A 13,732-nucleotide genomic window follows, 5' to 3' on the forward strand; every position below is an offset into this window, starting at 1 on the left:
CCTTCTTCATGGCTATAATTGCTTCTTTAGCCAATATTCCAATTCCACCTCCAATTTTAATCCCTCCGTCACATCTGGAATCTGTCACTAGGAACAATGAAATGCTGTTCCTATGTTTCAGTAGTAGCTATGATATCATACTTCCACATGTCTATGTGTGCCCTCGGCTCATCTGCTTTATTCACTAAATTCCTTTCCTTTAATCCATCATGCATTGCCATATTCCTTTGCTATTTCTAGTAATAGTTTCCTCTATCTTTCACACTGTTAATAATTTTCTGTTTTCCATTTCCAGGTGTGTTTCTTTCCCTTCTGAATCGACATGCAGGTTCCCATTCCCCTGTCAAACTAGTTTAAACCCTCCCCAACAGCACTAACAAACCAACCCACAAAGATATTAGCTCCACCTGGATTGAGGTGCAACCTGTCGAGCTTGTCCAGGTTTCACCTCCTGCAGTATTGTGATATTGTGTGCATGCTATTGTAATGTAACGGTGCTCAGCTGAGCAAGGATTAACGTGGGACTGGAGAATAGCATTGCCCACAGTATGATGTATATGAACACTTGGTAAGATGTGCATCAGAAACTGAACTGCACTATCCATACAAATAATGTGGCTACAAGAGCAGGTAAGAGGTGAAGAATCCTGCGGCCATTACTCACACCCTAACCGCCAAAGCCTGTCCACTACCTACAAGGCATAAGCCAGGAGTGTGATGATGGAATACTCCCAATTTACCCGGATGAGTTAGCTCCAACAAGACTCAAGAAGCACGACACTACCCAGGACAAAACAGCCTGCTTGATTGGCACCCCTTCCACAGATATTCACTCCCTTCAGCACCGACGCACAGTAGTAGCGGTGTGTATCATTTACAAGATGCATTGCAGGAATTTACTAAGGCTCCAAAGGCAGTATATTCCAAACTCACCACCACTACCATCAAGAAGGACAAGGGGACCTCTGGTGACGTCATGTAAGAGCAAGATGCAGGAAACGTGGCTCTTGGCTGGGTCTTTGCTTTTAATCCCTTTAATCAATTTTTCAGGGGAGTTTGATGACCACACAGCTGCTGTGGGCTTAGGGAACTGTTGCTGGTCTGATTAGTAAGTTACTGGTCTGATTAGTAAGTTACTGGTCTGATTAGTAAGTTACTGGCCTGATTAGTAAGTGTGCGGACGACACAAAGGTTGGTAGAATTGCGGATAGCGGTGATGACTGTCAGAGGATACAGCAGGATTCAGATTGTTTGGAGACTTGGACGGAGAGATGGCAGATGGAGTTTAATTCGGACAAATGTGAGGTAATGCATTTTGGAATATCTACTACAGATAGGGAATATACAGTGAATGGTAGAACCCTCAAAGAGTATTGACAGTCAGGGAGATCTAGGTGTACAGGTCCACTGGTCACCGAAAAGGGCAACACAGGTGGAGAAAGTAGTTGTAGAAGGGACTTACAAGAAGGCATACGGCATGCTTGCCTTTATTGGCCAGGGCATTGAGTATAAAAATTGGCACATCATGTTGCAGCTGTATTGAATCTTAGTTAGGCCACACTTGGGAGTATAGTGTTCAATTCTGGTCACCACACTACCAGAAGGATGTGGAGGCTTTTGAGAGGATGCAGAAGGGATTTACCAGGATGTTGCCTGGTATGGAGGGCATTAGCTATAAGGAGAGGTTGAATAAACTCTGTTTGTTTTCACTGGTATGATGGAGGTTGAGGGGCGACCTGATAGAGGTCTACAAAATTATGAGGGGTATAGACAGAGTAGATGGTCAGAGACTTGTTCTCAGGGTAGAGGAGTCAATTACTAGGGGGCATAGGTTTAAAGTGCGAGGGGCAAGGTTCAGAGGAGATGTACGAGGCACATTTTTTACACAGAGGGTAGCCTGGAACTCGCTGCTGGAGGAGATGGTGGAAACAGGGACGATAGTGACGTTTAAGTGGCATCTTGACAAATACATGAATAGGATGGGAATAGAGGGATACGGACCCCGGAAGTGTAGAAGATTTTAGTTTAGACGGGCAGCATGGTCAGCGCAGGCTTGGAGGGCCGAAGGGCCTGTTCCTGTGCTGTACTTTTCTTTGTTCTTTGTTCTTTGTATTGGACAGTCATGTCGAAATCGTAGACAAAGAAGCCCAACTTGAAGAAGGCTTCAGACGATAGCCCACCGAAGGATGGTAAAGGAAGGAAGAGGGCCGCCGCACATATTACTTTGGACACATTGGCTGATTGATGAGTTCTCCTCTTAGCCTTGCTGTGATGTCATTTTGCCAGTCACGGAGAGCTTTCTTCTTATTGTCGATGAGGTCTTGGATGCTGTGTTTTTCTTGTAAAATCAGTCTTGCTGTTTACTGGTCTTGTAGCTGTTGGTTTCTTTGTGGCTCAAGATGATGGCTGTCTTCAGCTCTTTACAGTTTTCCTCCACTCCATAAGAATGGACACTTTGGAGATTATGGAGAAGACATTGTTGGAAGCTCACTAGCATGCTTGGCTCCTGAAGCCACACAATGTTGATATTTTTTCTGAGCTGTTTTTCGTCTTCCGCTGCTTCTGGTGGAGTTTGATGGACATAGAGGAGCAAATGAGCCGATGGTCTGTCCAGCATTCATCTGCACTGGTCCCTATTTTCATGATGAGGCTTCCTTTTGGTCTCGGGATCGGGTACTGATGAGGTCGATCATGTGCCAGTGTTTTGATTGTGGATTTCTCCACAAAGTCTTGAACTTGACTTTTTGATGAGCAAGCTGGTGTTCCAAGAATTTAGTAAGCAGGAGAACCCTTTTGGAGTAGCAGTATCCAACTCCTTTTCCTTTGGTTCCTTCCCAGAGTTGGGAGTCCTTCACAACCCTGGTGTTTACATCCCCAAGGAGGATCTTGTATCCATTAGAAAGGTTGGTGTATATGGTGTCCAGAGTGAAGTAGAAGCCTTTGTTGTACTCATCATTGTCATCAAGGATTGGGGTGTGGGCAATCATGACCGCTGCCTGTTGGTTCTTGGCAAGTTGTAGATGGAGGGTCATGAGGTGCTATACAATTTAACATGGTGTGCATGCACACAAGTGGATGAAGGCAATATCAAATTCTTTGAGGATGTAACAAGGAAGTTAGACACGGTAGCATGGTGGTTAGCATAAATGCTTCATAGCTCCAGGGTCCCAGGTTCGATTCCCGGCTGGGTCACTGTCTGTGCGGAGTCTGCACGTCCTCCCCGTGTGTGCGTGGGTTTCCTCCGGGTGCTCCGGTTTCCTCCCACAGTCCAAAGATGTGCGGGTTAGGTGGATTGGGCATGCTAAATTGCCCTTAGTGTCCTAAAAAAATAAGGTTAATGGGGAGGGTTGTTGGGTTACTGGTATAGGGTGGATACGTTGGCTTGAGTAGGGTGATCATTGCTTGGCACAACATCGAGGGCCGAAGGGCCTGTTCTGTGCTGTACTGTTCTATGTTCTAAAGGCGAGCCAGTGGACGTGATCTATTTAGATTTCCAGAAGGCCTTTGACAAGCTGCCATGTATGGTGTTACGAGTAAGAAACTGGCATAGATAGAGGATTGGCTAACTGGCAGAAGGCAGAGAGTGGGGTTAAAGGGGTCATTTTCAGGATGGCAGCCAGTGACTAGTGGTGTGCCTCGGGGGTGGGACCTCACCTTTTTACAATATACATTCACTATCTGGAAGAAGGAACTGAGAGCATTGTTGCCAAGTTTGCATATGATACAAAGATATGCAAAGGGACAGGTAGTATTGAGGAAGCAGGGGGGCTACAGAAGGACTTCAACAGGCGAGGACAGTGGCCAAAGAAGTGGCAAATGGAATACAATGTGAAAAAATGTGAGGTTATGCACTTTGGTAGTAGGAATGGAGGCATAGACTATTTTCTAAATGAGTAAAGGCTTAGGAAATCAGAAGCACAACGGGAATTAGGAGTCCTAGTTCAAGATTCTCAGAAGGTTAACGTGCAGGTTCAGTCGGCAGTTAGGAAGGCAAATGCAATGTTAGCATTCACGTTGAGAGGGTTGGAATACAAGAGCAGGGATGTACTTCTGAGGCTGTATAGGCACTGCTCAGACCCCATATGGAGTATTGTGAGCAGCTTTGCGGCCCGTATCTAAGTAAGGATGTGCTGGATTTGGGAAATGTCCAGAGGAGATTCACAAGAATGATCCCTGAAATGAAGAGTTGTCATATGAGGACTCTGGGTCTGTACTCATTGCAATTTAGAAGGATGAGAGGGGATCTTATTGAAACTTACAGGATACTGAGAGCCCTGAGGCGGGATTCTGCTGTAATCGGCGGGGCGGGCAACTCCGGCGCGAAGGAGTGGCATGAACCACTCCGGCGTCGGGCTGCCCCGAATGCGCGGAATCCTCTGCACCTTCAGGGGCTAGGCCGGCGCCGGAGTGCTTTGCGCCGTGCCGGTTGGCGCAGAAGGGGATTGGTGCCGCGCCAACCGGCACCGAAGGGCCTCTGCCAGCCAGCGCGATTTGGTGCATGCGCGGGAGTGCCAGTGTGTGCTGGCCTCATCACAGCACATGTGCGGTTCATCTCCGCATTGGCCATCGTGGAGATCCACAGCAGTCGGCACGGAGGACTAGAGTGCCCCCACGGCACAGGTCTGCCTGCGGATCGGTGGGCCCCGATTGCGGGCCAGGCCACTGTGGGTGCTCCTCCCGGGGCCAAATCCGGGACCAGCCTAAAATGGGCGGCCACTCGGCCCATTGCGGGTCGGAGAATCGCCGGGGGGAGCCACTGCCAGCAGCCGCTGACCGGCACGGCGCGATACCCACCCCCGCCAAATCCCCGGCGGCGGAGAATTCGACAGCTGGCGGGGCCGAGACTCATGCCGCACCCCCCGGCGAATCTCCGACCCCACGGGGATTGGAGAATCCCGCCCCTGGTTGGAATAGACGTTGAAAGGATGTTTCCACTAACAAGAAAAACAAGAACCTGAGGCCACAGCCACAGAGTGAAGAGACAATCCTTTAAAACAGAGATGAGGAGGAATTTCTTCAGCCAGAGGGTGGTGAATCTGTGGAACTCATTGGCGCAGAAGGTTGTGGAGGCGAAATCACTGAGTGTCTTTAAGAGAGAGATAGATAGGTTCTTGATTAATAAGGGGATCAGGGGTTATGGGGAGAAGGCAGGAGAATGGGGATGAGAAAAATATCAGCCATGATTGAATGGTGGAGCAGACCTGATGGGTCGAATTACCTAATTCTGCTCTTATGATCTTTCACAGTACAAAGACAGACCTTTGTTTCCACAAAGACTGTGCGGCGATCACTCCTGTTGATACTGTCACAGGTAGATGCATCTCAGACAGGTAGATTAGTGAGGATGAGGTTGTGTGGGTTTTTACCCTTTGTTGGTTCTCCCTCCTCCTTTCAGAGGTCAAGTCAAGCAAATACATCCTTAAGATCTCGGTCAGCCTGTTCATTGATGGTGCTGCCTGGCCACTCTTAGTGATAGAGATTGGCAGGATTCTCCGTTAGCTGATGCCGAAATCAGGACGAACGATCGGGCGGTGAATAGTTTCCAACTTCAAAATCGCGGCATGTGCCAAATTTTTAAAAATACATTTAGAGTACCCAATTCATTTTTTCCAATTAAGGGACAATTTAGCATGCCCAATCTACTTACCCTGCACATCGTTTGGGTTGTGGGGCGAAACCCTCGCAAACACGGGGAGAATGTGCAAACTCCACACGGACAGTGACCCAGAGCCGGGATTGAACCTGGGACCTCGGCGCCGTGAGGCAGCAGTGCTAACCACTGTGCCACTGTGCTGCCCGGCAGGTGCCAGTTTGATGCCAAATCACGACGCTCTGAGACATAGAAAATGGCATCAAAGTTATGCACGCCGCGCATACTTTAAACACCCTTTACATATCATTAATGGACCCACCCGTGATTCTCCGCCTTCAGTGGGCCAAATTCCCGAATGCATGGTCCACGGGTGCTCTCAAAAATCGTGAGCCTGGAGTGGTGGCTTCTGAGAGAGAGAGGGCGTACAGACAGTGTCTGACACCGCCATACCACCGGAGTGCTTCTGCCAGGGCCGGGCGGAGTAGTGGGGGCTAGCCAGGAGGTGGGCTGTGGAGTCGGGGTGGATAGGTATGCAACACCATTACCGCAGCCGGCAAGGCAGCCATGTGGCTTGCATGGTGCTGGCAGCCATGTGGCTCGCATGGTGCTGACAGCCCTCTATAAACCTAGCGCCCTGGGTCGTATAGGTGCCCCCCCCCCCCCGGGGCACACACCTGGGTGCCCTTTGGCCCCAGCTGACCCATCAGATGTATGGGCGCTCCAGCACAACCTGTCCCATCTTTTCGGCTTCGATAAATGTATGTGTGGGGAGTGTATGTTTATGCGTGGCTACAACTTGTCATCCCCGTGAGTGTCGATAACGGACCCGCCGAATCCTGCACAACTTTTCATGGGAACCGATGGTGTTCCACACAACACCAGTGCTAGCCCCTCACCGGTAACAGAATTTGTGCAGGGTCGGCGCTGATTTTCCTGTTATAAAAGTCCACGGATTCTCTGTTGGCGATAACACTTAGTCGCAGAAACGGAGAATCCAGCCCATTGAATCTCCCCACCCAGAGTACATTCTGTGCTTTTACTACTCTCAGTTCTTCCTCCATGTGATGCTTAACATCGAGGAGTACTAATTCATCAAAGGAAGGTAGGCGGTAGTCAGCAGGTTTCCTTACCCATGTTTGACCTCATGCCACGAGACTTCATGGGGTCCATAATCAACATAAAGTAGTTAAATAAACAAATAACAATGGTGAACCGCTATGATGCAGGAAGGATATAAGGATTTGTGGGATTAAATTGTGCTTTACGATATCACTAACAAAAGAGTATTTGCTGAAAAAAGAAGCACATGCTTTTCGTCACATTTAAAGCCAACCTCGGAAATGGGGCCTGAGCCATTTGTACATCGTGCAGGTTTGACACCGAAGTAAGATGCATAATAGCTATCCTGCGGGATAATGGCTACACTGATCACGTTATTGCTCATTGTGTGTTGCGCATGCTCACAATTGGGTCTAAATTCACCATAATGGTAAAGCACCTCAAAAGTGTCAGCAACTAGTGAAGCTAGCTGTTTTGAACTGCGACTATGTGGTGGCAACACAACTATTATTTTCCATGAACAGGATGCGGCCGTGAAGTCAAAAAGATGTCTGCCTAATACAGAAATGAATGATGTATGTGAATCTCAGTGCCATTGCATTGCCAGGCATATAGGCTGGACATCCACCGGCGGCAGATCATCGCAAACAATCGTCCCTTCGGCTGTTCGCAATAAGCAGAGTACTGACCAGACGCAAACAATCTCGTCCTTGCAAAACACAGAATATAATTAGCCTATTATGGTTAGCCTCTTAAAAGAGGCAAGGATTTTGTAAAACAAATTTAGCACAGATATTGTTATATCTCCCTTACGTTTACACCACCTGGTTTCTTCAAATAGGTTTGTCTCATCAGTGTAAAACTTGCACTGGGCAGGAAGGTTAGAAATGTAATAATGCTTCCCCTAAATGTCTTATTGACCTCATCAACTGAGGAGTTTAATAATAGAGACGAGGAAGCATCCAGATTCAACCCTAGCATATGCTGAAGCCACTAATCTCAGCCGCAACACTGGTAGGGGCACTCCTGGAATAGAGTGGCAAATCAACTAAGGATCCTGGTCCTGATCATTATCCAATGATCCCCGATAGAAGTGATTGTAGATGCTGGACGAGGATGTGTTTGTGTGTAAACTCTCCCCAACCCCCACACCCCATCTCCCCTCCCCCCACCCTCCCGCCCTCCACTACTTCTTGCTGATGGTGAAACCGCCTGCTTGCAGTCACAGTAAATGTGAATAATGACCATTAGAGTGAGGCCCTGGAGAGCACCCTGTGCCCACTGAGCCATATCCTTAGCCAAGGAGTCAGTTGCTTCAATAAGGGGGAGTGGAGAAAAACGGTGAGTAAGGAGAAAAATATGTATGGGGGTGGGGGAGGGGGGTGGGGGGGGGGGGGGAACATTGCAGAGCTCAAACTCTGCCTTTTAGACATGTCCAAAAATGTGACTGGTTTCTGGTGATTGGAAACACATTTCAGAGTTACTGACATTCAGATTCAGAATACTTCGGGCTGTTGCGAACTGTGCTGCCATGCAGGCAATCCTTTTGTAATTCATTATAAGTGCCTTTGAAAATGTCCGTTTTACTTGTGTTTGTTCTACATGGTAATGCAAAGCACACACATACGTTGCAAATACTGCTTTGTTAAATCTGCCAATGCGGAAAACAAAAATGTCTCCAAACTGTAATCGCCTGTATTCAACAAAATAAAATGCAGTGTGCTTTTTTTTTAAGACAATGTCACGCTTATTTTATGTTTCTTTTGTTTAGGAATGTAAATTACATCACAAGTTGGCTGAGCATGATGGGGCCAGTAGTGGGACTTGATGTGCCGTTGAGCTATGCCACAGCTGTGTCACAGGGCATTTTTGACCCCAAATTGAAAAAAGTATGTGTGTACAATATATTTATTTCTCACAATGCGCTTTCACGTTAACAGTGTTTTAGCAGGAGAAAATATGTTGAGAAGAAAGTAAGTTGGGGACAAAAATAAAATACAGAATGGTGTTTTTCATTGTTGTACGGAATGTTTGTGATGAGAAATGTAAATATTACAGCCCTTTGGTATGTAGATGTTACAGTCTCACTTAGCTTGTAAATTTTTAACGCTGTGTGTTTTGTACATGAGGAGCAGGGAAGATCGGGGCTGTGTTGGAGAAAGAAAAGTGGGAATGTTTTTGAAAGCAAAGTGGTGGTGATCCAACGAAGTCATGGGATTGAATGTATATGAGCATGTCAGCTATTTTAGGTTGATCAAAAAGGGTTTGTTCTCACTGTTACATTGTAGGGATTTCCTAATAATGTTCATATTGATAAATCTTAATGCATTAACATATCCATTTTTTTTTGTCAGGTTATGAGTTCAACATAAATTTAGAAACATAGAAAATCTGAGAAGGAGGATGCCCTTCGGTCCTTTGGGACTGCTGTACCATTCATTATGGTTGGCTGATCATCCAATTCAATAGCCTAATCCTGCCTCCCCCCCCCCCCCCTCCACCCCCCATATCCTTTGATCTCCTTTGCCCTAAGTGTTATATCTAACTGCATCTTGAAAACATACAGGGCCGGATTCTCCGTTCCTGAGACTAAATATCATAATAATAATAATCTTTATTGCCACAAGTAGGTTTATATTATCACTGCAATGAAATTACTGTGAAAAGCCCCTAGTCGCCACATTCCGGCGCCTGTTCGGGTTCACGGAGGGAGAATTCAGAATGACCAAATTACCTAACAGCAGGATTAGTGGAGTTCGATAATAGCAAAACTAACACCACATCTGGACCAATTCACCAACCGTTGACTGGCTAGCACCGGCACCACGTGGAACACAATCGATTCCAATGGAAATCGGTGTCGGATTCGCCGGGGTCGGGATTGGCACTCGAGAGGCTTACAGTCTGCAGTGCGGCTGCATATTAACACACCACTCACACTCATCCTGGCCAACAAGATGGCACTGGTTGCACTGGAGCATGCCTATCCTGTTGATGGGCCCGCTGGAGCCAGAGGGTGACCTGGGGGGGGGGGGGGGGGGTGGGGGGGGAGGCACCCATCCATACGACCTGTGGCACTAAGTTCACAGTGGGCAGTCAGCAACGTGCGCAGCCCCATGGCTGGCTGGCAGGCTGCAACAATGGTGTTCCATGTCCGTCCATCCCGAATCCATCCCCTAGCCACCTCCCCGCTACTCCCCCCGGCCCTGGAAGAAGCCCTCCAGCCAGCGGCACAGCTGTCAGCACACTATGGCGATGTTGGACATTTTCCATACCCCCTCTCTCCCGCTCATCAACCATGGACCGTGTTTCACGATTGTTGATTACATTCAGTTTCAGTTTCCTGTGTAATATAAATGGAAGCTTATTTTAGTTACATAAATTCATATTCATTTGGTGTGCACAATACTCTTATATTCATGTTATCCAGTTACAAATCACAGTTGCTGTCTTGACGGGTTGAATGTCCTTATCATGCTGTAACCTTTTATGTTTCCATGAATAAAAATACAGTTGAGGGACTTGACTACCTTTAAATTCTGCACTTAGGTTTTCTGTAAAAGACAAGTTCCAGCAAACATCATCTCGGTAGGTGGTCCCTTCCCACCTCATTCCAGCGGTGGGTCACTCGGGGAACAGAGCTTGATAAACTGAAATGTCTGTTGACCACTATACACTCCTAACTAAGGGAAATCATGTGTGGGGAGGAATCAGGAATATTACATAACAAAGAAAAGTAAGATTTCTATTTTCTTTTTTCTTTTAGGGAACCTTTGGAGTGGATAAATAAAATAAAAATCCGTTTTTTGTTGCGAATATAGCCGCCACTGAATTCTGAGAACACAAACAGCAACCTTTATCCAAAATCAAATGAACAGCTTCTTACTTGCACTGTCAGGCTTCGTTCTCAGTAGCTTAATCACACTGTGATTAGTCTGTGCTGATGAAGAAAACTTATCTTTGACCTGTGGTACAGTATGGTTTTAATAGTTAACAAAAGGATCTGTGTGCTCTGAGCTTTAAGATTTTTTTTTTTGGAACACTGGCAGCGAAAGCTAATGTGGACATGTGTGCTGAAGTGTAGCAGAATGCACTTAACACCAAAAGGGTGACACGTTTTCTACTGAAACCTGATGATGATTTGGACATGATGGAATAAAATTAAAACCGAAAATAAATTAGACCATACTGAGAAGGGGAAAAACAACATTTCTTTGTTTCTGAACATCAGTAACAGGCTGCATTGGTGAATGTTACTGAGAAGTTCCCTTAAAACCGTTTCTTCTTTCTCTAAATAGCTGTCACAAAGATTCAAACACATGGACGGTTGCATTTTGTTTTGAGCGTATTGTTTACATTTTCTTTGTTTTTTGGAAGTGTCTTAGTGTCTGCAAATCTAGCTTAATGTTGACACATTGTGCAAAAGAAATAAGTGAAAATAAGGTATTATAGAAGCTGTTTCTCAATAGCACAAATCAGAATGAAAATACAATGGAGCCCTCTTCAGGTCAACTTAAGTTATTTCTAGAAATGCCTAGAGTTGGCTAATAAAAATAAATACCGTATCTATTATCGTAAGTTAATATTATAAAGCTTAACTGTGGAATATTCTTGGAGAATTTATTTTCATCTATTTGTACCCGCTAACTTGATTTTCTTGTTAATGTTTAATTTGTTTTGTACATACTCAACCAAAAGCAATTATCCAAGATACTGTTTACATTTTTAGTACACTGCTTTTACATTTGCTTAATCTTGACTGGTTATATTTCAGTTGCAGTTTTAAGGTTAAGGATGCACTTCTGAATATTAGCACAACAAATGCAGTTGACTACATTTTTATCTGAAGGAAACCCAGAAATATTCCTGGAAAACCGATTAATTCCTTCCATGCTGTGAATCAGTCATTAAAATAACCATGTACAAAAGTTAAAAATTCTGAGACTGTAATATTTTAATTTCCTTGCATTTCTATATGGCATTTTTTCAACAGAGCGCAGGAGATTAATCCAATTGAGTGCACGTGTCCTGCATACATTTTAGATAAATATAAATCTGGTGCACGCGAAAGGAATAGTGACGGGCAGATGCCGAGACTATGTTGAACGTAATTTTGCAAGTCCAGCTTATCAGCTCTTGCAAGTACAGCATATACATGCGACAAGAGGCAAAATAATTGAGCGAATGTGCAGACTTCCAGTCTTGTAATAAGGCAACTAAACAGCAATTCTTCGGTTACTTAAAGGTTCCAGAAAGATAAGAAGCAAGCACCTTGCAACTTCTTTAACCTTCTTCCTGCTGTATCTTCAGGTGTTAAGCACAAAAGAAGTCACTGTACTAACTACCTCTCTCCATTCCACACATTTCAGTTGTTCCGTCAAATTAATATTATACCCTTCCACTCAAAACATATTGTTCCATTCAGGCTGTTGCAATGGAATTTGAGACAGACTCCTCCATTAGAACAATTAATTATAATTATTAATTATGCCGTCAATAGAGTTTTATTGAAGCACCCATTCGATGTCTGGAAAAATGTAATTTGATTAAGAAACTTTTTGAACGTTGAAAATCTTCAAAACATTTTTCAAGCTGATGACTGTAAAATACTGCATGCTGTTGTTTGTGAATTTAGTTGTTAACTGCCGTTGGTTGACTATCTTTTGTTCAGGTTACACATTCTGCCATGTGTACAGTTGTTTCCTGTATAATGGAGCATATAATTCTGAGATCACAGTGAGTTAACAATAATATAGATTGCACTCCAGAAAATTACCCTTAATGTATCAAAATAAACCAGCAGAACTCTCTCCTTTCTCTTTAAATTATTTTATTATGGAAGATAAGCAATTCAGATTTCAGAAATAAACTGTAGAAACAAAAGAAATGAGAACAAGTCGATAATACTATTCATTAAGATGCTGCTTGGGTGAGAGGTTGGGTTGCATATGTTGCATGGTGAATTTAGGAACAGGATTAGCCTATTGAGCCTGTTCCATGATTCAGTTGGATGATAGACGATCTACACCTCAACTCCATTAACTCACCTCTGCTCCCATTTCCTTTGAAATCCTAACCTAAGAAGAATCTAGTAATCTTGCAAGATTTCAATTGTCCCAGAATCCACAACATTTTGGGGGAGGGAGTTCGAGAGCTCCACTGTCCCTTGTGTGGTTAAGTACATCCTAATTTTTTCCACTGAGTGACCTAGCTCAAATTTTAGCAGTGCACATACACCTTGGAAAGTTTTAAAAATTATTTTTTGAACTATCTTGACCCCCGTGCCATTGATAGAATTAGGTGGCCACAGTTTTAGGTATAGTCATGTTAGGCAGCCAATTCTTCCACAGTTGTTTGTGAGAGCCTCCTTATCGAACAGGGCACGTGTGCATATATTTTATTTATTCTTTCACATGAAGTGGGTGTCTCTGATGTTACCCATCCCTAATTGCCCTTGCAAAGGTAGTGGTGAGTTGCCTTCTTGAATCACTTGGTCTTAGTACACCCACAGTGCTGTAAGGAATGTAAGGATTTTGACCCAGTGACAATGAAGGAATGGCGATATAACTACAAGTCAGGATGGTATGTGTTTTGGACGGGAACTTACATGCTACAGTGGTAGTGTTTACATGCACCTTCTGCCCTTGTCATTCTAAGTGGTAGAGTTAATGGGCTTGGAAGGTGTTGTCAAAGGAGCCTTGGTGAGTTATTGCAGTGCATGTTGCTGACACTGTGTCAGTGGTGGAGGAAGTGAATGTTTAAGGCCATGGATGGGATGTCAGTCAAGCAAGCTGTTTGCCTTAGATGGTCTTGAGCGTCTTGAGTGTTCTTGGAGCTGCACTCATCCAGGCAAGTGATGAGTATTCCAACACACTCCACCTGTTGATGGTGGACAAGCACTGGGGAGTCAGAAGACGAGTTACTTGCTACAGAACTCGCAGCCTATGACCTGCACTGTAGCCACTATATTCCTTTTACTGGTCCAGTTCAGTTTCTGGTCAGTGGTAACCCCAGTGGGGCATTCAATGATGATAATGTCATTGAACGCCAGGGGGAGATGGTTGGATACCCTCTCTCACG

At 45.0% G+C, this 13,732-nt stretch overlaps 1 protein-coding gene across 3 annotated transcripts in view; it reads left to right on the forward strand.

Annotated features, from left to right (window-relative positions):
* atg10 (ATG10 autophagy related 10 homolog (S. cerevisiae)) overlaps positions 1-12,462 on the forward strand; it is a 381,846-nt gene extending 369,384 nt beyond the window's left edge. For all 3 annotated transcript variants that reach the window (XM_038805372.1, XM_038805374.1, XM_038805373.1), the window contains 2 exons: positions 8,424-8,541; positions 10,419-12,462. In XM_038805372.1, coding sequence (XP_038661300.1) covers positions 8,424-8,541; positions 10,419-10,442 — 142 coding nt within the window. In that variant the 3' untranslated portion in view covers positions 10,443-12,462. The remainder of the gene's footprint in view (positions 1-8,423; positions 8,542-10,418) is intronic.
* The last annotated feature ends 1,270 nt before the right edge of the window (positions 12,463-13,732 follow it).

This window comes from Scyliorhinus canicula, chromosome 8, assembly GCF_902713615.1.
Source record: "Scyliorhinus canicula chromosome 8, sScyCan1.1, whole genome shotgun sequence".
NCBI lineage: Eukaryota > Metazoa > Chordata > Chondrichthyes > Carcharhiniformes > Scyliorhinidae > Scyliorhinus > Scyliorhinus canicula.